Source organism: Macaca thibetana, chromosome 4 (assembly GCF_024542745.1).
Source record: "Macaca thibetana thibetana isolate TM-01 chromosome 4, ASM2454274v1, whole genome shotgun sequence".
NCBI classification, from domain to species: Eukaryota; Metazoa; Chordata; class Mammalia; order Primates; family Cercopithecidae; genus Macaca; species Macaca thibetana.
Genome location: NC_065581.1, coordinates 3,144,036 through 3,164,895, shown reverse-complemented (window position 1 = coordinate 3,164,895; position 20,860 = coordinate 3,144,036). Strand labels below are relative to the sequence as shown.

General features: G+C 49.8%; 4 protein-coding genes across 32 annotated transcripts in view; 2 read left to right on the top strand and 2 right to left on the bottom strand.

The window, feature by feature from the left end:
• The window catches only part of LOC126952529 (tubulin beta-2A chain), a 759,189-nt gene that overhangs the window by 610,837 nt on the left and 127,492 nt on the right, over positions 1-20,860 (top strand). Inside the window, exon 1 of one of the 25 annotated variants that reach the window (XM_050787244.1) lies at positions 13,640-13,649. The exons of the other annotated variants lie outside the window; for them this stretch is intronic. The gene's annotated coding sequence lies outside the window, so the exon portion shown is untranslated. Of the gene's footprint in view, positions 1-13,639; positions 13,650-20,860 lie in introns of those variants that run through there. 25 annotated transcript variants of the gene reach the window in all.
• Positions 1-20,860, bottom strand: part of PRPF4B (pre-mRNA processing factor 4B) — a 908,191-nt gene that overhangs the window by 783,557 nt on the left and 103,774 nt on the right. The gene's annotated exons all lie outside the window — the stretch shown is intronic.
• FAM50B (family with sequence similarity 50 member B) overlaps positions 1-20,860 on the bottom strand; it is a 667,415-nt gene that overhangs the window by 555,976 nt on the left and 90,579 nt on the right. The gene's annotated exons all lie outside the window — the stretch shown is intronic.
• The window catches only part of SLC22A23 (solute carrier family 22 member 23), a 190,238-nt gene that overhangs the window by 155,210 nt on the left and 14,168 nt on the right, over positions 1-20,860 (top strand). For 2 of the 4 annotated variants that reach the window (XM_050787196.1, XM_050787194.1), the window contains exons 5-9: positions 8,434-8,561; positions 16,847-16,949; positions 18,049-18,281; positions 20,007-20,039; positions 20,161-20,184. In XM_050787196.1, coding sequence (XP_050643153.1) covers positions 8,434-8,561; positions 16,847-16,949; positions 18,049-18,281; positions 20,007-20,039; positions 20,161-20,184 — 521 coding nt within the window. The remainder of the gene's footprint in view (positions 1-8,433; positions 8,562-16,846; positions 16,950-18,048; positions 18,282-20,006; positions 20,040-20,160; positions 20,185-20,860) is intronic. The other 2 variants (XM_050787197.1, XM_050787195.1) reach the window with 1 other exon arrangement.

The window sequence follows — 20,860 nt, the reverse complement described above, 5'->3', positions numbered from 1 at the left end:
CCACAGAAGCGCTGGGGATCAGTGAGCCAGCCAGCTTAGAGCGATCACTTGTTAGGTGTGGAGACTGGGCTCCTCTAGGTCTTCCCAGCCTGACAGTCTCTCCGGTCAGGCTGTCTGGGTTTAAACCCCAGCTCTGCCATTGAATTGCTGTGTAATCCTGGGCAATGTATTTGAACATTCTTTGCCTGAGTTTTCCCATCTATAAAATGGGGATAATGATAGTACCACCACAGAGTAAAGACTTAAATACTTACAGCTTTAGAAACTTCCTGTTCCACACCTGTGGTTTCAAGCAAGGCCTTTGCTGCATGAACCAAATCCTTTTTCCCTTACCTGGGTGATACAGTTTGTTCATGAGTCCCTTCCAAATCACATGTTGAAATCTGACCCCCAGTGTTGGAGGTGGGGCCTGGTGGGAGGTATTTGGGTCACGGGGGTGGATCCCTTGGGCTTGGTGCCCTCCCCACGGTAGTGAGTGAGCTCTCTCTATTAGGCCATTCACGGGGTGGCTGTTTGAAAGAGCCTATCACCTCCCCCCTCTCTTGCCCCCTTTCTCACCCTGTGACATGCCAGCTCCCCTTGCCCTCCACCATGAGTAAAAGCTTCCTGAGGCCTCACCAGAAGCAGGGCAGATGTTGGTGCCATGCTTCCTGTACAGCCTGCAGAACCGTGAGCCAAATAAACCTCTTTTCTTTCTAAATTACACAGCCTCCAGAGCCTCCAGTGTTCCTTGATAGCAACACAAACAGACTTAAGATAGTGGAACTCCTCCAGCTTGCACCTCTCCTCTTACACTGCCATCCTGGTCACAGCCACTCTGAGAGCCAACTTCAAGGCTTTCTCCCAGGGAAGCTGCTGTGGTTTTAATGCCTGGTTGTGTTTTATGGTTGCAGAAGTCATCTTCAAGGTCGCTTTTTGGCCATCTACACGTGAGGATGCACCAGGCAGATGTGGCTCCAGCTACCCACCGTGCTTCCTGATTTTTTGTTGAAAGTGATCCATTTCTCTGAGGCTCAGTTCTGTTCCTCCCAGGTCCTGAGCCCTTGGCTGGCTTTTTAATTTGCATGGCGTTATTACATTATGTACTTGTCAGCAGAGATTTCATTAAGTTCCCGTAATGTGGCCACGCTGCACATTATTCCAAACTAAAACAGCCATCTCTGGGCTTGCTCAGAGGCTGACAGGCCAATGAATTCTTAATGATTTTGCAGCAAATTTAAATTCATGGAGTGCCTCATAAAACTTAAGTATTCCCTACACATACCCTTTGGGCTTGTGGCATTCCAGAATGCCTGAGGACGCGTCTCTGGACCGGTACTTCCCAACTTCAGTCACCGGAGCGCCATCCAGGCAATACAGGTTTGCTGCTGTGCTTTGTCCACAGAGATTAAGGGTGTGGACTATCTCATCAGACTGCCTGGGTTCACATCCCAGCTCTGCCATTGAATAGCTGTGTAATCCTGGGCAATGTACTTGAACTCTCTTGGCCTGAATTTTGCCATCTGTAAAATGGGGGTAATTATAGTGCCACTATATAATGGACTTGCAAGCATCAGACACAGGGGAAACTGGTGGAACAGTGCCTGTTAGTCGTAAATCCCATCGGGGGGAAGGTGGTGAGCAGTGCTGCCTCCCAGTGGAGACAGTCGTGTAGCTAAGGGGAGCCTGTCCCTTGCCTCGCGCCCCAGTCTCCTGGGGAGCGCTGTGTCTTTTACTTCAGTCCACTCCAGTCCCGTGGCTGCTGCTCTTCAGAGCCCATAACACTTAGGATCTTCCACTACCTGGGCCCTGCATCCCTCTCCTCCTTGTGTCTTCTCACCTCATTCCCAGCATTCGGGTGTATCAGCTTGCAGCTCTCTGAACACAACAAACACACCATCCCACACCCCCAGGGCCTTACCTCTAGGTCCTGCCCCACACACCTCCAGCAGTACGAGGGGATGCAGGGCCTGCCCCGCAGCTGCTCATCTTCCAAGACGGCCCAAGCAGAGCCCGGCCTCTCCAGAGCCTCCCGTGACCAGCCCCTGGACCAACTGCCTAGGACTGGCCCCCACTATAACCCATACCATGCAGTCTTCCATCCAACGTGCTCAATCCATCTGAAATGGATTTGTAGTGACAATGCTCAGTACATATAAGAATAAAAACAATTTGGAGACCCATTGAAAGCTTGGGCTCCCAAAGAGGCCCATACCCACTTCTTAAATCCTAAGGTCACACCACACCTTTGTAAACAGTAATATCCTTGAAATCTTTTCTATGAGCTTTGCAATTCTCAGAGACTCTTTAGAAAGGGGACTTGCTCATCATCACTTCTCATAAAGACATTTGTTTGTTGTTGTCAGTTTTTAGGTATCCAAAGTGTGTTGTCTTTAGACCCAGTTGGAGGATGACAAAGACGAGGGAATGGCCACTGAGGAGCAGGCAGAGTCTCAGAGGCCTGTCTGCCCTTGCACCGCTGGGCTGCACACACGCCCTCCTGCCTCAGGCTCTGGTCTGCCCATGTGGCTTTGAAGTCTGAGACAAGGAGAGACTTTTCTCCTGAAGGGCAAGGGCTCTGTGGGCCCAGATAAGAAAGGGGAACAAGCAGAATTGAATCCTCTCTGGGATTCAGTGCCTGGACTGATGGGATTCCAGTGGCGTCAATGTCTGCCTGGTATGCGTAATGCAGGGCTTTATCTTTGTAACAGCATCTGTTCAATTGACACATCAGAATTGTACATATTTACAGGGTACATAGTGATATTGCACTACGTTGAATGTATAGTGGTCACATCACAGCATGCAGCATGTCCATTCTCTCAAACGTTTATCATTTCTTTGTGTTGGGAACATTCGATATTTGAAACTATATGATATGTTATTAACTATAGTCATCCTACAGTGGTACAGAACACTAGAACATATTCCTCCTATCTCTTGTAATTTTGTATCCTTTAATCAATCTCTCCCTATTCCTCTTCCCCCTACCCTTCCTAGGATACTCTGTTCTACTTTTCACTTCCATGGGATCATCTTTTTTTGAGCTTCCACATGAGTGAGAACATGTAGCATGGAATTTTCTGTATCTGGCTTATTTCACTTAACATAATGTCTTTTAGTTCTATCCATGATGCCACAAATGACAGGATTTCATTCTTTTTTTTTACAGCTGAATAGTATTCCATTGTGTATATATACCACATTTTTTTTCCAGTCATCTGTGTTAGACACCTAGGTTGATTCCATATCTTACCTACTGCAAATAATGCTGCAATAAACTCAGGGTGCAGATGTCTCTTCGACTGATTTCCGTTCCTTTGGATAAATGCCTGTAGTGGGATTCCTGGATCATGAGGTGGTTGTTTGTAGTTTTTCGAGGAACCTCTGTACCGTTCTCCACAGTGGCTGTACTAGTTTACATTCCCACCAGCATCATATAAGAGTTCCCTTTCTCCACATCATTGCCAGCATTTTTTTTTTTTTTTTTGTCTTTTTGATAATAGCCATCCTAACTGGGGTGAGTCCATACCTCATTGTGGTTTTGATTTGCATTCCCCTGATGATTAGTGATGTTGAGCTTTTTTAAATATATGTTTGTTGGCCATTTGTGTCTTCTTCTGAGAAATGTCTATTCAGATTGTTGTCCATTTTTAAAATCAGGTTGTTTCTTTTTTTGCTGTTGAGGTGTTTGAGTTCGTCATATGTTCTAGATGTTAATCCCCTGTCAGATGAATAGTTTGCAAGATTTCCTCTCATTCTGTAGATTGTGTTTTCAGTCTGTTGATTGTTTCCTTTGCTCTGCAGAAGGTTTTAGTTTCTCCAGGATCAGCTGTACGGTAGAACACAAAACAAGTCTCAAAAACTTTTTAAAAATCAAAATCATGCCAAGTATCCTATGTGACCATAATGGACTAAAACTAGAAATCGGATAACAAGAGGAACATTCAAAACTGTACAAATACATGGAAATTGGACAGCATACTCATGAACAACCAATGGGCAAAGGAAGAAATTAAGAAGGAAACTAAAAAATTTATTGATACAAATGAAAATAGAAACACAATATATTAAAACCTATGGGACACAGCAAAAGCAGTATTAACAGGCAAGTTTATGGCAACAAATGCCTACATCAAAAAACTAGAGAGATTTCATATAAACAACCCAATAATGTATTTCAAGGTACTAGAAAAGCAAAAACAAGCCAAACTCAAAAGTAGTAGAAGGAAAGAAATAATAAAGATCAGAGCAGTCATACATGAACTTGAGACTAACAAAACCACAGAGAAGATCAATGAAACAAAAAGTTGGTTTTCTTGAAAAGATTTTAAAAATGCATAAACCATTAGGTAGATTAAGAAAAAGACAAGAGAAGACCCAAATAAATAACAGCAGAAACAAAAAAGACATCACAACAGACACCACAGAAATACAAAGAATCATCAGAGACTACTATGAATACCTATATGCCAATAAATTCAAAAACCTGAAGGAAATGGATAAATTCCTGACACATACAACCTCCGTGATTGAGCCAAGAAGAAATAGAAAGGCTGAACAGACCAATAACAAGTAATGAGATTGAATCAGTCATAAAAAGTCTTCCAAAAAAGAAAAGTCCGGGACCAGAGGGCTTCACTGCTGAATTCTCCTGAAACTTTAAAATTTTAATACCAACTCTTTTCAAACTATTCCCCCAAAAAATGAAACAGAAGGAATTCTTCCAACTCATTTTACAAGGGCTTTATCTTGAAGGCAAAATGGCACCACTCAAATTTCCATACTCAAATATGCCGCATTTTGGATCTTCCCTGAGCTGTCACCTCCTATCCTGGCTTCAAAATTGTGTGTAGTGAGCACATCTCCACGGTTCTCCCCTCCCTGTGGGTAACACTTGAGGATAAATCAAGGAACAGGACTTGAGATTGCCGGGGGCAATGAAAAAGTTATGTCCTCTTGTGGAAGCTCTGCCCTGCTCATTCACACCACATGTGCCCTCAGCCCTGGGCAGTGGCCCTTGGGGGTCCTGGCCCTAGGGGTTGGAAGGTGGGGCTACAGCTCCTCCTCTGTTGTGTCATCTGGGCCTTGTTCTTCATTTATGGTCTCGATTTTCAAAATCCATTTCCTGCCATGGAGTTCCATAAGCATTTGATATAAATTTTAATTATCTTGAAAGGACACAAATTTCCACGTTGTAGGCCATATTTCAAGACTGCAGAGACTGCCTGCAAAATCACTTGTGCTGTCATATTACCATATTTATATATATTCATATATTGTTTCTTAGATAAGCAAAAATTCTCATAGAAATCACAAAATATTTAGAATCAAATCACCAATGTATTGCAAATGATAATACTTAGATGAATTTTGAAGTCTTAAATACGCTTATGAGAAAAATTAATAATAATGACCTCTGTGTCTATCCCGAGAAATTAGAAAAAGATACGAAACCCGAATGCATCAGAAAGATGGAAATACTATAGATCAGAACTTAAACTACGGGGAGTTGGCATTTGTGTTAGGTTATTTTATTATAAAGAAAAGATCTGATTTTTAAAATACAGCAAAATGTGAATACTATATAATATTAATGTCAAGTATCTGAGGTTTCTATTTGCTTGTATTATGTTATTCAAAATTAATTTTTATAGCTAGAGGCCAGTAAAAGAAACACTAACTTTGAGTATTTAAAAAAAAAAAAAATGAGTGCCTGCAAATGCATTTGGGACTTCTTGTGAGATGACTGGAGACCTTCTGTCCATTCCACACGGCCATCCTGCATTCCACGCACCTGCACAGCAGGACAGCTTTTAGCTCTTCAGGAAGCTCCCAAATGAGTTACCATTCAGATCAGACCATCCCAAAGGTACCACCGAATTCAGGGGGAACCACCTCATCAAGTAAAACGCAGTCACAAACAAATAGAAATTTGGACTTTTTTCAAATAGGTAAGGAGGAGGCAGTAGTTATTAGATATCAGTAATGATGTGACTTTGAAATAAAAATTTTCTACTTCTCACAGTCTATTCCTGCTGCTTCAACAAAATACCTTAACCTGGATGATTTATAAACAACAGAACTTTATTGCCCACAGTTCTGGAGGCTGAGATGTCCAGGATGAAGGCACCAGCAGATTCTGTGTCTGGCAAGCGTGTGTTGCTCATAGATGGAGCCTTCTATATGTCCTCACATGAGGGAAGGGGCAAGGCACCTCTCTTCAGCCTCCCGTTCTCATGACTTAATCACCCCTAAAGGCCCTATCTCTTAATACTATCACATTGGGGTTTAGTTTCCAATATATGAATTTGGGCCGGGGTGAAGGAAGCACCATTAATACTTTTTCTAGCTGTTAGATTCATTGTAAAACTCTCCTGAGGCCAGGCATGGTGGCTCACGCCTGTAATCCCAGCATTTTGGGAGGCAGAGGCAGGTGGATCACGAGGTCAGGAGTTTGAGACCAGCCTGACCAACATGGTGAAACCTCGTCTGTACTAAAAATACAAAAATTAGCCAAGCATGGTGGTGCGCGCCTGTAATCCCAGCTACTAGGGAGGCTGAGGCAGGAGAATCGCTTGAACCTGGGAGGCGGAGGTTGCAGTGAGCTGAGATCACGCCACTGCGCTCCAGCCTGGCGTGCAGCAAGACTTCATCTCAAAAAAAAAAAAAAGAACTATCCTCAGTTTGAGTTTGCAAAGCAGGTGTTCGGTAGTTACAATAACTTCTTTTTTTTTTTTTTTTTTTTTTTTTTTTTTGAGACGGAATCTCACTCTGTCACCCAGGCTGGAATGCAGTGGCCAGATCTCAGCTCACTGCAAGCTCCGCCTCCCAGGTTCACACCATTCTCCTGCCTCAGCCTCCTGAGTAGCTGGGACTACAGGCGCCTGCCACCTCGCCCGGCTAGTTTTTTTGTATTTTTTAGTAGAGACGGGGTTTCACCGTGTTAGCCAGGATGGTCTCGATCTCCTGACCTCACGATCCGCCCATGTTGGCCTCCCAAAGTGCTGGGATTACAGGCTTGAGCCACCGCGCCCGGCCACAATAACTTCTTACCAGCATCCGTGGTGACTTTCCTGACACAATTTTAACTAAAATAAAGTGAAGTGATAACTAGAACACTGAGGGCTACAAGAAGCTAGGACTGTCATCTTGAGCTTTGATTTCTACTTTTTGTCTCTCCCAAACAGTCAAGGGTCAGCTTCCTGTTTTGCAATAAAGTATTATTAGCCCATAGCCACACCCATTCCCATACATCCACTCTCAGGCCACAAGGCCAAGATGAGGAGAGACCATTTCACCCTTAAAGTCTAAAATATTGATGACTTGGACTTTGGCAGAGATGGTATGCCAGCTCCTGCTCTGTGCAGTCACGGTGTTCTCTTTGAGCAGCTTGTAAATATTGTCATAAATGTAAATTTATAAAATTAATTGATAATAAAACGCTGGGTTTTTTGTATTGGAGTGCCTCACAAGATTCCGTCTTTAAAAAAAAACAGATTCTGTTGCTTTGGTAAAACTTGAAAACCACTGTGATGTGGCATCGTCTGAGGGCAAAGTGACATGCAGTTAGCAGTAACATGTGAATAGCTCTGAAGGAAAACCCTGGGAGACTGAGCCTTCATGTTCCACAACTGAAAATAACTGCAGGTTAGTCATATTTGGAAGTAATTTTTTAAACGTAAAATCATTCTATTACTATTTATTGTGACAAAATACAACCAAAGCATCAGCCTTCCATGAGTTGTTTCTCCGTGCGTTACTTTGAAAGGTGTACACTGATTTCTTGACACAACTGGTACGAATGTTGTTGATATCTGCTACTCTGTTACATTGTTTAAATTATTTTTTATTTTTGTAATTGACACGTAGTAATTGTACATGTTTATGGGGTACACAGTGATGGTGCAATGCGTAGAATGTAAAATGATCAGATCGGGGTAATTATCGTGCCCATCATTGCAAATATCACTTTTTCGTGTTGGGAACATTTAACATCTTCCTTCTAGCTATGTGAAACTGTATATTATTAGTAGCTATGGTCATCCTGCAGTGGCATAGAACATTAGAACTTGTTCCTCCTACCTAGCTATAATTTTGTAACCTTCAACCAGCCTCCCCCTATCCCATTTCCCCTGACCTTTCCCAGCCTCTAGTATCCTCTGTTCTACTTTTTCCTTCTATGAGATCACCTTTTTTTAAGCTTCCGTATGTGGGTGAGAACATGTGCTTTTTAACTTTTGTTAAGCATTTTAAGGTCTCGATTTTTACACTTTGGGAAAGAAAATTGGGAATGTTTCAGTGCCCTGGGTTTCATCTCCCCCGATGAGGCTGATGCCTAACTGGAGACTGACCGCCACCTGCCTGGGAAGCTCCCGGGCCACACCTAAGCCACACTTCCCGGTGCCATGCAGAATCAGAAGACATTCACCGATCCCCTTTGTGTCTTTAAAGGATATTCCCCGAGTCCCTCCGGTGGCTCATGGCCACCCAGCAGTTTGAGTCTGCAAAGAGGCTGATCCTCCACTTCACACAGAAGAATCGCATGAACCCTGAGGGCGACATCAAGGGTGTGATGCCAGGTGAGTACACCACGGGCTGGCCAGGGCAGGAGGTCATGCAGGGCTCACAGAGGCTCCACGGGGCAGGTCCCTGACACCTGGGCTGGTTTTATTGCACAAGCAGCTGTTTTAACCAGCTGTGCAATTCTCCTCTGACCTTTTGGCCTGCACAAGGGCAATGTAGCAGCCTTGACATTCTCTCCACTTTCTAGGTATTGGTTTCTTTCATGATCAAGTACAGCACACTCTGGATCTCCTCCTCTCCTGCCTAAATCCAGAAGCGAGCCATGAGCCCAGTATACACTGTTCAAGGGAATATCTGACTGTCTGGCCCATAGCCTGCCAGGTCTAAACACTGCCAGAGCGCTGGCTCAGGGTGTAGATGGGCCCCACGACCTCACCTTTCCTAAGCATGACCTTCAAAGAGCCACCACTGTCTTTACCTGGCCATGACCTATTTGTTGGGCAGCTGAGGACAGGAAAGGCGAAGTGTTTTTGGATAGTCGTTCAGATCCATAGAACTCCTGTGTGTCAGGAGCGTTACCACGGCTAGGTGGGGGTTCTCAACCTGAGGATCCACGTTTCACCACGAGGTTGTTAAAATCCAGATTCCTGGGCCTCTCCCTGGAACCCAGAGATTCTGACCTATTTGATTTGGGATAAGCCCTGAGAACTTGCATTTCTAATAAGCACTAGAAGAGATTCTGACGCAAGTGGTATACGGATCTCCGTTTGAAGGTCACTGGTGGGCTCCACGCTCTGACTCACTGCCCTCACTGAAGACCTGGGATAGACAGTTGTTATAAAATTCCCTGGGAAAATAACCTCCAGGCCATTGTCCAAGAGAGAATGTGCTCATTTTCCCCCATGACCGGAAATGCTTGTGATGATGATTCATTCATGGAATCAACAGGTGTTTACTAAATACCTGCTGTGTTTCAGGCACCGTTCGAGAGCAGAGAAGACACAGGCAAAGCCTTGCTCTCACGCAGCTTGCAGGCAGGTGGGGCACGCACACAGGGAGCTACGCGTGCCTATGTCAGGAGGAATGAAACAGCAGGGCGGCGGGATACAGGGTGGCAGGGAGGGACTGCAGTCAGAGTGGCTGCGGAAGCTTCGCTCTCAGGGCGCAGGTACAGGAACCTCAGTGAGTTGGGAGAATGTGCCCTGCAGGTCTCCATTTACGACGGGAAGGGATGCACAGGAACCCCAAATCAGAGAAGCCCTTGGTGCCTGGACAGGCCTCTCGTTAGACTCCCAATCCAGAAGATCGGGGACGCTAGGTCACTAGAAGCTCCTTGGTGCTGCCGTAGCTCAGCCAGGATGTCATCCTCTGCCTCGACTTGTGCAGTGACCTGAGAGTCAGGACAGCCAGACTGGACCACGTGCTGGGCGGGGCGGGGCCTACCCAGGGACGCCCGAAGCTTTTGCTTTGCTGGACCAAAGAAGGTTGTTTGCCAGGTCTGGTTGACATGAAGGGTGCTGAGTGTTGGTGCATCTGTGGTCCCTTTTTAATCCAGGGACAGTGACGAGAAACAAGATGACACTCACATGGCACTTACATGTCAGCTACTTTTCTAAGTGATTTGCAAATATTAACTCATATTTAATATTTAGTCCCAAGCCCTTCACGTGTGTTATTTCTCCATGACAGCCTATGAGAAAGGCACTATAATTAGCCCCATTTGCCGATGAGGAAACGAGAGCACAGAGAGGCTAAGTAGCTTCCAGAGGTCACACAGCTGCTAAGAAGCTGAGCGAGGATTTGACCTGCAAAGTCCAGCAGGGGTGGCTTTGCCATGCTGCTGTAACATGAGGGAGAGCTCCGGGTAGATACGAACTTCCCTGCGCTGAGCAGTGAGTGCTCAGCCGAGCTTTCTCCAGCGGGGCCGTGCTTGCTGGTTTTGGACAGTCCAGTTGGCTTTCCCGGATTTCCCCAGACCTCACTCGTTAGCAGGTTAATGCTCTTAGGCTTACAGTACAATTTGTTTGTGGCATTTCCCTAATTAAGCCATCACACTCCGCTTCTTTCACGTTAAAATATTGTCTGGGAATAGCTTGTTTTCTCAATCCTAATTACACTGATTCATTTCCCTCCTATATTTGGAAAGTGGTATTAGATCCTTTTTAAAAATTTATTTCTTTGCTCATGAGTTTTGCTGGTCCTTATTTCCGTTCCAGAGTCCCAGGCAGGAGGCTGGGTGAGAGGTAGTTGGTGACATGTGACTTAAGAAAGAGGACAGAGCCTTCACCTCCATGGGGAGCGGTCCTCCGGCGGTCGCTCTGCCCTGCCGCCCTTCACCGCGGCCTCTGCTCTCTGCCGCCCCCGGCCGTCAGATGTGTTGATGGCAGCACGATGGCGGGGCTGCTGAGTGCTGGGGGAAGGCAGCGTGCCTTTCAGCTGCTACGTCTCCCACTTCCAGCTTCCTCCGCCCAGACTCAGTTTTCTGCATGGAATCTTCCTCCCATCACCCCATCTAATCCCACAGCCAACACCCGCTCCAAGCCTCGTGTCTGTCACCCTCTCATGCCCTGGCCGACTGGCTGGGCTCCCAGCTTTGTTCCATCCTCCCTGCCACCAGGTCACACAGGATCTGATCACATCACCACCGGCTTCAAGCCTCTCTGGTGCCTCCCAGTGTGTTTTGGGTAGACCTCAGGTCCTCCAGGTCACTATCGAGGCCCTCTCTGGTCTCTGCCTCCCGCCGCCTCACACCCTGGCCTTCATTTGGCTCCCAGGACACACCACCATCTTCCTCTCCACAGGGCCCTCCCCGTGCACACTCCCTGCCCTCTTGCCTTGGCCAGCTCCTCAGAGACCAAGTCCGCCCTCCGGTTATTCACTGTTATAGCTTCAGCACTTCTCCCCGCTTCCCCTCATCCCAGCTATGATGAGTAATTGCAGGGTTCCTTATTAATGCCTGCCACCCCTGCAGAGCGGCAAGGCCAGGCAAGGCATGGCCTCTGTCTGAGAGCCAGACACTTCTGCACCCCCAGCAGCAGCCCAGCCGAAGGCCTGACGCGTAGCAGGCGTGCCATGAATATTTATGGGCTGAACGAACCCAGGACTCCTGTAGTAAGGAAGGGTTAGGACTGTGGTTGCAGCGCCTCTGGGTAGGTGAGCGTCTCGGGCCTGGCTGGAGGTATATGTAGGAGTCCAGCGGGGCTGCTCGCTGCCCCGTCAGTACATCCTAACCTTGGATTTATGCCAGGGAAAAACCTGATGTTCCCAAATTTCTTATTTCCTTTTCTGTTTTAAAGCTGTCCTTGGTTTATCTTCTAGCAAGTCTGATGTTCTCAGTGGCCTGTGCAGCTGAGTTACTTCAGATGTGTGGGTGTGTTCCTGAGCATCAGTCTCTCAATGTCAGTCCTGCAACCTTCATATCACATAACACGCCCAAGTGCTGACAGCACTCCCGTGTCATAATTCCTGAGGTTTCCAGCATTTCTAGCAGGAGTAAAAGGCCCGCTGGTTCCCAGTATGGCTGTGTGGTCAGCAACCTAATGCAAAAACCCAGGATGAGTGCCACATACAAGACTGTGCCTTCAGTTCTGCAGGCTGAGCATCCCTTATCCAGAATGCTTGGGACCAGAAGTGTTTTGGGGATTGGATGTTTTGGGATTTGGGGATATTTGTATTATACTTACTGGTTGAGCTTTCCAAATCCAAAAATCCCAAATCTAAATGCTCCAATGAGCATTTCCTTTGAGAATCATGTGACTGCGCAAAAGATCCTCAATTTTAGAGCATTTCAGGCTTCAGATTTTGGGATGTAGAATGCTCAGCTGGTAGTAAGATAAGCAAAAAGTCACTGGACAGCAACTGCCAGGCATGAGAGGAAGCGCTTCATGTGCATGTCATCTGCATCTGAGCTTCACAAGGGAGAGGAGCCATTCTCCTGCTTCACAGCTCAGAAAGAGGCTGAGCACTGGGGAACAGTAACTCCATGATCCCTCTCAGGGTCAGGCTAGCCCCAGAGGAAGGACAGCAAATGTGCTCCTATCTTCTCTCCTTGTGGGGAGCCACGTGCAGGGTGCAGGCATCCTCCGTCCTCAGCATCAGTCCTCTCCGGCAGCCTCACACCTTACCCTCGAGAAGCCAACCTGCCCAGCATTGCCAGGATGCACGGCTGAGTCTGTGTGATCCGAGCGTCCCCATCTTAGCCCCGTGTGGGGCTCCCCGCACCCCTTAGCAATGACAGAGCTCGGGTTTTGTCCTGACCTGCCTCACTGTGCCTTAACAATCTGTTCAGATCCTGAGATGACAAGAGGGTGGATGTGTCAGGCCACCTCCACGTTCCACACTAGGTACCTTGCCCAAGTCACACCACCCGTAAGTGACGAAATCAAGATCTGACCCTGGGCAGGCTGCACGGGGCCCTCGCTCCGCAGATGACCGCCACGGCTCACTCAGAGGGCTCGGGTTAGGTGGAGCCCGTGTCTGGGCAGACGAGGACAGAGATGACAGAGGTCGGCGGTGCCAGGTCAGTTGCTGAAGGCTTGGCTAGACGTTGAAGACTGTGCTGTCTGAGGTGACTTCATGATAAGATTCCTATGGATGCTTATCTTCCACTTGCTTTCAAAGCACATTTATTCAAGCGGCCGAGTAGCGCCATCTCAATCCGTCCCAGAGGAGAGAAGGGCTGCGTGGAAGGGGCAGCGGCTGCTTTTTCTACTTCCCAACACGGGCGTGGGGCTCAGAGCTGCCTCCTTGGAGCGTTTAGTGTGCTTTTTTATGACTCTTGTGGCAGAGATGGCAGCATCCCTTCTTCCCCTTCCTTTTCTCTTTTTCTCCTCCTCCTGCTCCTTGTCCTCCTCCTTTTTCTTTTCTTGCTTTCTGTCTCTATAACTCATGTTTTTCCAATTTCACCCCTAACGCACTAGCATCGTCCACTAGGATGACAACAAAGCTGGTTTATCTCACACCCCCACGCAAGCCAATTCCAGTTCTCCTCTGCGTGTGTTTTCCCTGCTCCTCCAAGCCTCGTCTTGGGCAAGGGACCACTGCCTCCTCTGCTGTCCTCGGAGGCCTGATTTACCTCTCACACCAGATGGCCAAATGTGGAGAGGCCGTGCCCTCCTCCCAGCGAGTCAGCAGGGTCGTCAGGGCCTCCTTTCCCTTCCTCTGTTGGTGAAGAGAAGGTGGGAGATGTTGGGTTCACTGAGCCCGGGGCAGGAGGACACGTGCTCCCCGAGTGCTCCCGGAGGCCTCACCGAGTTCTCCCAGCCAGCCAGGCAGCGCTTCGTCCTACTTCACAGATGAGCAGCTGGGCTCAGAGCAAGGACAGCACAGCTTTTCCAAGGAGCCAGCCACAAGTGCAGAAGCTGGGTTCCTGCCCGGGCTCATCGGGCCCCTCACAGCACCCAGACCTCAGCCCCGACCACACGAGGATCCGTGAAAATGCGGAGGCACTGGGACTGCAGGGTGGAGCTGGACAACAAAATTCAGTAGGCTCGACGTGGGTTTTGGTTGGAAAATTTTCTGATGGCTCTAAGTTGAGCAGGCCGATGTGTCCTCCTCCTCCTCCGTCTCGAGGAGCGCACGGGAGCCGGGTGCTCACAGCAGCAAATCCTGGATGCCAGTGCCTCACAACCTGGCCGGGCTCCCTGTTGCCCATTTATTTCCATGTGTGAGGAGTTCAGAGGAGTCCCTAGATGTCCATCTGATATCTGGACAGACAAAAAGGCCTCTTGGATTCAGCTACCGGTGTTAGAGCCATCTGAAGTGTCCTATAACACAGAGCTTGTGGATTTGGGGCCCAGAAGAACAGACAATGCTGCAGAAGCTTCATGTTGTTGTTGACAGGCTGGTGATGTGAGTTACTGGTAGTATGATAAGCAAAAAGTCACTGGACAGTGACTCTGCCAGGCATGGGAGGAAGCACTTCATGTGCTTCCTGACAACATATCAATAGCCCTGGAAAGGTTAATCTAATTCCACTTAGAAGAATTCAGTTACCTCTGCAGACTACAGTCAATTTTTTAGACTGGGTTCTAGGTTTAATTTTATTTAAAAAGCTCAGGTCATAATGCAATTGTTATTGCTTCTTTAACATCATACTTCATAAACAATAACATATCAGGAATTCAGTTTGGGATATATATTTTTTAAACTTTAAACTTATATGGACTTGCTAATGGACATTTAAATTTTCTTCTCAGAAGTCTTCCATGGTGATAAAACGTAGCTATTAGAGTTGGTTTCTGATGAGGTCTATAATAGCAAAGATACTCAGATCATCGGATCCAAGGTTTTCTGTTAACCATGATATTTTTAAGCTCTTTACAAAATTAGTTTTTTTAATCATAGAGAAACTGTGCCTGTAGTCAAAGTAGCCCATTTTTGCTAAGGAAAAATAGTGGTCAGGAGACCTTGGGAGCTGAGAGGGTCCGTGGATCAGCAGCTGAAATGCCAGCCCTGTGGGCTTGCATACAGACCTCAATCTTTGCACCTAAATATGGGAAGGAAGAAAGTTCTGGAAACTCAGCAGACATGATATCCCTCAGACAAGGGAAAGGTTTCTCCTTCTCCCTTCTGTGGCCTGGCTGGTGACACTGAGTTCAAAAACAATGTTTGAATAAAAAGTTCCTAAATCCCTAGGATTTAGCAACACATTTTTTCTTTAAACTGTAACGAAGGAGCTTTGTGACCCTCCTGCTGCTGGATGGCAGGAAGGAGGTGGAAGAGGAAGGTGGAACCTGAGCCATCTCGGGTTCAGAGTGGCCCTCGGAAGCACAGGGCCAGGGTCCTGGAGACACAGCCCCCGAGGGAGCAGGAGGGTTCCTCCAGAGGCAACTCCTAGCACTGAAGCCTTCCTCAGTAGACAGAGGCCTCCCCATCTCCACTGCTTTTCTTATTTTATAAATATATTATTCGGGGATAATTTTAGATGTACAGGAAAGCTGCTGAGATAGTACAGAATCTCCGTATACCCCTCACTCGGCTTCCCTGCTTGCGAACGTCTGATATTGTCATGATACTATTGTCAAAACTAAGAAAGTGACATTGGAACACTGCTATTCACCAAACCCCAGCCTTTATCTGGTGCCTCCCATCATCGTGCTTTCCACGATGCCTCCTCCCACCCCGCGATGCCGCCCAGGACTGCGTCTCGTTCTCCCCTCTCCCTAGTCTCCTGGTCTGACAGCTGCTCAGTCTTTCTTGTTTCTCGTGACCTTGACAGTCTTGAAGAGTCCTGGTTCCCCTCCGCTTTGGGAAGTCTCCTTTTTCTTTTTTAGCTCCCCAGTAGGGGATGATTCCATGAAGACATACCAGGCTAGGAAGGCAGAGAGGCAACAGAAGGCTGCGAGTGGCATTCCTGCTCCCAGACGTGCAGGCAGACAGCTCCTGGAGGCCAGTGCCTCTGCCGCATTCTGAATCTTCCCTGTAAATTGCCAAATCGACACCAGCACCTCTGCAGACCCCGGTAACACCGCGCTGGTGGACTCCCTTCAGAGGGGCTCTCAGAGCTGCTGGGGCCGCACAAGAAACCCAGTCTCATGACTTTATGGTTGCTCACATCCCTTGGAGCCAAAACATTGTCCAGCTCCCAAGGACTTCCATTAACTAAAACATGCACACGTATACATATGCGCATGAATGTGTGCATGTATGTGTGTATACATGCAGATGTATTCACTTATGTGTTTGTCTTTCAAAGATTCATATGTCCTAAGGGCAGTTTCAGCAGCAGTAGCTACAGCCATGGTAAGTTCCACCCCACAAGGCTAAGGAGCATACTGCACGTGGCCTTCCCAGTGTCCGAGCCAGGGGTGACACAGGCAGATGCAGAGTGTATGGAAAAGAACTGCTTGTTTAGATTTGCCCAGGGCCTAATGAGTGCCTCAGTAACCTAGAATATCATTGCTGAGCTCTGTCCTCAGACAAAAGCGAACTGAGTCGACACTGTTTGTTTATTTGTGTGTACTCGGCCCACTTTCACAAAAAGGGTTTGTGATGGAAACTTCTGCTGACGGTGCACCTTGTGCCCTCTCGGGCACCCGAGGGAAACCGGAACTGCAGAGCTGGAGTCTTCTGAGTGCCTTTCTGCCCTGGAAACCTAGACCCTCTCCGCTGGTCTTCTGAGTGCCTTTCTATCCCGGAAACCTAGACCCTATCCGCTGGTCTTCTGAGTGCCTTTCTATCCCAGAAACCTAGACCCTCTCCACTGGCAAAGAAAAAAAAAAAAAAAGGCTTTCTCTCCCTTCCGTGGTGCCCAGACTGGGGAACCAGGACTGTGCCTGCAGCTGCTGTGCCATCCTCCATGGCGGCCTGCCCAGGGCTCACAGGGTCTGTTTCTTTGCAGAGCTGGAGAAGGAGCTTTCCCGGAGGCCCAAGAAGGTTTGCATCGTGAAGGTGGTGGGGACCCGGAACCTGTGGAAGAACATTGTGGTCCTGTGTGTGAACTCGTGAGTCACAGAGACAAGTGCCAGCCGGGTGGGAGGGGGCCAGGGAAAAAGGCGGGCAGCGGTGAAGCCCAGGGCCCTACTCCCCACCCCGCTGAACTTGGAATCCTAAGGGTGTGTGTGAAAAGTGACACGGGCTAGAAGATACTGGCCTCCCCCTCCCGGAAGCCTCAAGCAGCCGGTGCCCCCAGCCCAGGCGTGTAAATCCTGTGAGCAGAGCCTCCCCATGTGCCCATGAGGTCCAGGGAACCAAGATGCACATGAACGCACCTCCTCAGGGGCACAGTGGGGGCTGCTACAAGGCTGGGACTTCTGGGCCCTGTCTCGGGACAGGGGATTTGAGACCCATGAGGCCTTGGCTGCAAAGTGGCCGTGGCCCCTGTCTGTAGCCGGCCCCGCCCTTCCTGAACCTGCAGCCAGTCTGGCCAGAGGCGCCAGGATGGCCGCGGGAGGAGGCAGGTGGGCCTGAGCCAGGCCAGTGAGCCCAGACCTCCTCCCAGGGCCCTCACCGGCCCTGGTCACCCCGCCTGCTGGGTCCTGCAGGGGCTGGGGACATCGTTCACGCAGGTTCTTCGCAGCCCAGTCCCTGGGCTTGGTGTGTACCTAGAAGGTCACTCCTGTCTTGACTGACAGCTCAGTGGCCCTGACTGCGCAAGGCGGTCCCTTGTTCAGGGTCAGAGGTCACCAAGGTGGCGGAGGGGAGGGATTCGACTCATTTGGGTTAGGGGTCATCTGGGGTGTGGCACTCCTTTGTGAAGGGTCTCAAGCTGCCACAGGTAAAGACGGAAGCCCAGGGTGAGGGCTCAGGGCCAGGGTGACCGCTCTGGGTGACCACTCTTGTGCCCACACCTGTCTACTAAAGCCACGGCAGAGGAGCATGAGTGTGGACCCCCCCCCCAGGAGAAGCATTCCATATTTCTCTCACGTCTCCTTTTTGCATTTGCTCTGTAATCTGCTCGTGGTTCGGTCATGGCGGGCTTTTCTATGACACATTGAGTTGCTTCTTCATCTCCTGGTCACCTGACACCATGAGCTCCCAGGAAACGGCACAGCGCCTGGCGTGGGGGCAGCCCACCCACCGCCGCTCGGCATGTCTCCACAGGCTGACGGGGTACGGGATCCACCACTGCTTTGCCAGGAGCATGATGGGCCACGAGGTGAAGGTGCCGCTCCTGGAGAACTTCTACGCTGACTACTACACCACGGCCAGCATCGCGCTGGTGTCCTGCCTGGCCATGTGCGTGGTGGTCCGGTTCCTCGGGCGCAGGGGAGGCCTGCTGCTCTTCATGATCCTCACCGCCCTGGCCTCGCTCCTGCAGCTCGGCCTCCTCAACCGTGAGTGGGCCAGGGAGGCGGGCTGCGTGCAGGGAGGGGGGCTGGCAGACCCCCAAGGGCATTTGAAAGGGCTGGGTAAGACTCCATTGGCCACTCTGAAATCTACGGCTGGGAGGAGCTGCTTCGGGGAGGACAGAGCTTCCATGAGAGCATCTGTGGAGCCCGCCTCGGAGGGCCCTGGGCCTTCCCTCCTCCCCCTGCCCCAGCCCAGGCTGCACCATGATTCCGTCCGAGTCCTGGTGGCCGGGTCTTCACTAATGGGGCAGACTGCTTCTGTGTATGACAAAGAAGAACAAAGGATTGTTTCTTTCTAGTGACATGAAGGGGGAAATAAATCTGTTTTGTCACCCTCGCATTAGGGCCCTGCTTTTCAGCAGATGTTCCCGAGTTCATCAGCTTCTCTTTGGACCAAAGAATTTCTCAGTAAAGGTTAAAAATAATCTGGCCAGATGCGGTGCCTCATGTCTGTAATCCCAGCACTTTGGGAGACCGAGGCAGGCGGATCACAAGGTCAGGAGTTCAAACCAGCCTGGCCAATATGGTGAAACCCCATCTCTACTAAAAATACAAAAAATAATTAGCTGGGCTTGGTGGCACATGCCTGTAGTCCCAGCTACTCAGGAGGCTGAGGCAGAAGAATCACTTGAACCCGGGAGGCAGAGGTTGCAGTGAGCTGAGATTGCACCACTGCACTCCAGCCTGGGTGACAGAGCAAGACTCTGTCTCAAAAAAAAAATAATCTAAGGCAAAGCTAGAGAGTCCGTCTGGCCCTCCAGCAAGCTCTGTATAGCTCCTCACCAACAGATACCCCCGTGTGTGGACAAACCACCACAGCACCTCCGTGGCCGGCCCAGGGCACGACACGAACAGGCAGGGCCACTGAACCTCCTCTCCCGCCCTGGCATGGTCCTCCTGGGACAGGCTCGGGACACGTGGGAACATCGACCCCACAGAGCTCCCCTGCCTTTACAAGGAAAATGAACGCAGGCTCTCAGAACTAGATGCCAGGGCTGTCCACCACCCCCAGATCAGAGCGGCCTCGTCGTGCAGCCTGGGTTAGAGAGGGCTCACTTCCAACTCAGGAGCGGCTCTCTAGCTTGGACAGTTCCTGTGCAATCTGTACCTTGCGGGGAGACTGCTGGGAGGCTTAGCTAATGGAATACACACGTGATGCCTGTCTCCCTCCATCCCCGTTCCCCAGCTGCCCTTCCGGGGAGCCTCTGCCCTGCTCACACAGTTGGGACGGAAGTGGCAGATGCCTCGGCCACCAGGTGTTGCCATGCCCCTTTGGCCCTGAGCAGGAATGCCCAGGAGCCCCAAGTGAACACCAGGCAACTGTGAGGAGCAGAGCTGGGGCCAGCAGGGGTGCCCCACAGTGCTTGATGCTGCTTGAGTGCAGGCTGCAGTGACCCGTGGGCAACTTTATATGCACGGAAGCTCACCCTTTGCACCTGCTAGGGTCTCGCTGTGAAGGTTCCATTTTCTCCCCAGGCTCTGAGGTCAGCGGGATCTTACCCCTGTCTTCCTAACAAAAAGATCTTTGTTTAGTGCAGTATGAACTCCACTGCCCTGGCAGCCAGCGCCATCCCAGAAACGGAAGGGAGTTTGCTTGAACCAAGTCACATGGGAACACACTGGGCTAATTCCACACCTAACGTGCTCTCTCCTCTCTCCTCACCTGCTTTGCCCTTGTCTGTGTGGGTGCGATCATGTCCGCGGGCCCAGTGATTGGAAAGTACAGCCAGCACCCAGACTCAGGTGAGTCCCAAGCGCGTGGGCTGTGCTTCCTCGTCTTGTATTACATCTAAACGGGCGTTTTCTCCAAGACTCACGGACCTGTGGTTTCCATTTCCTCTCTTTCTCCCCCTTGCCCTCCAAGAACTGCAGCTGAAGTTGGCCGTAGGTTGGACACTATACGGATACATTTGTATTCTCCCTCTTGCCGCTAGAAAGAGCGACTGGTGCTTCCCTGTTTCTGTGCTGCTTGGCACGCATGCCCCACCCCTTCCCCTGGCACCAGGCTCAGCACAGGCCCTGGCCCAGCGCCAGCTTGCTTTGTCTTATGGACAGCATCTGGGTGGGGGAGAAAGGCCGGGAGTGCTGGGGCCCGGCCGTCTGTGCTGCCAGGGGAAGCCGCTGTCCCCCTTTGACCCGTGTAAGCTTGCTGCCCTCCAGCTCTGGGGACAGCACAGTGCCGCCCTGCACCTTGAAGCTGCTGCTGCTCCCGCCTGGCCTGCCCCAGCCCTCGCCCGTGTCCCTGGGGAGCGCTTGCCCTCTCTGCAGCCTTGGGGGAGCTGAGCTGAGCCCCAGCTGTGTGGCCCTGACAGCATGTCCATGCACGGTGCCGGACACGGCCCTGGTTCGAGGTCGGTCTCCGGTGCCATTCACGAGGGCTTTGATGGGTTGAACACTCTCCTTCTGGGCCCATAAATTCTGTGGCTTGAGTTTTTGTTTCCTTAACCCTGACTCAGCTCCCCTGTCCCACGTGTTGGGCACATCAGACCTGACTGGAGCAAACGTAGGCCAGGGCAGAGGGATGTTGCTGTGGCACCGGGGACGTGCCAGCCTGCCCTCCCACC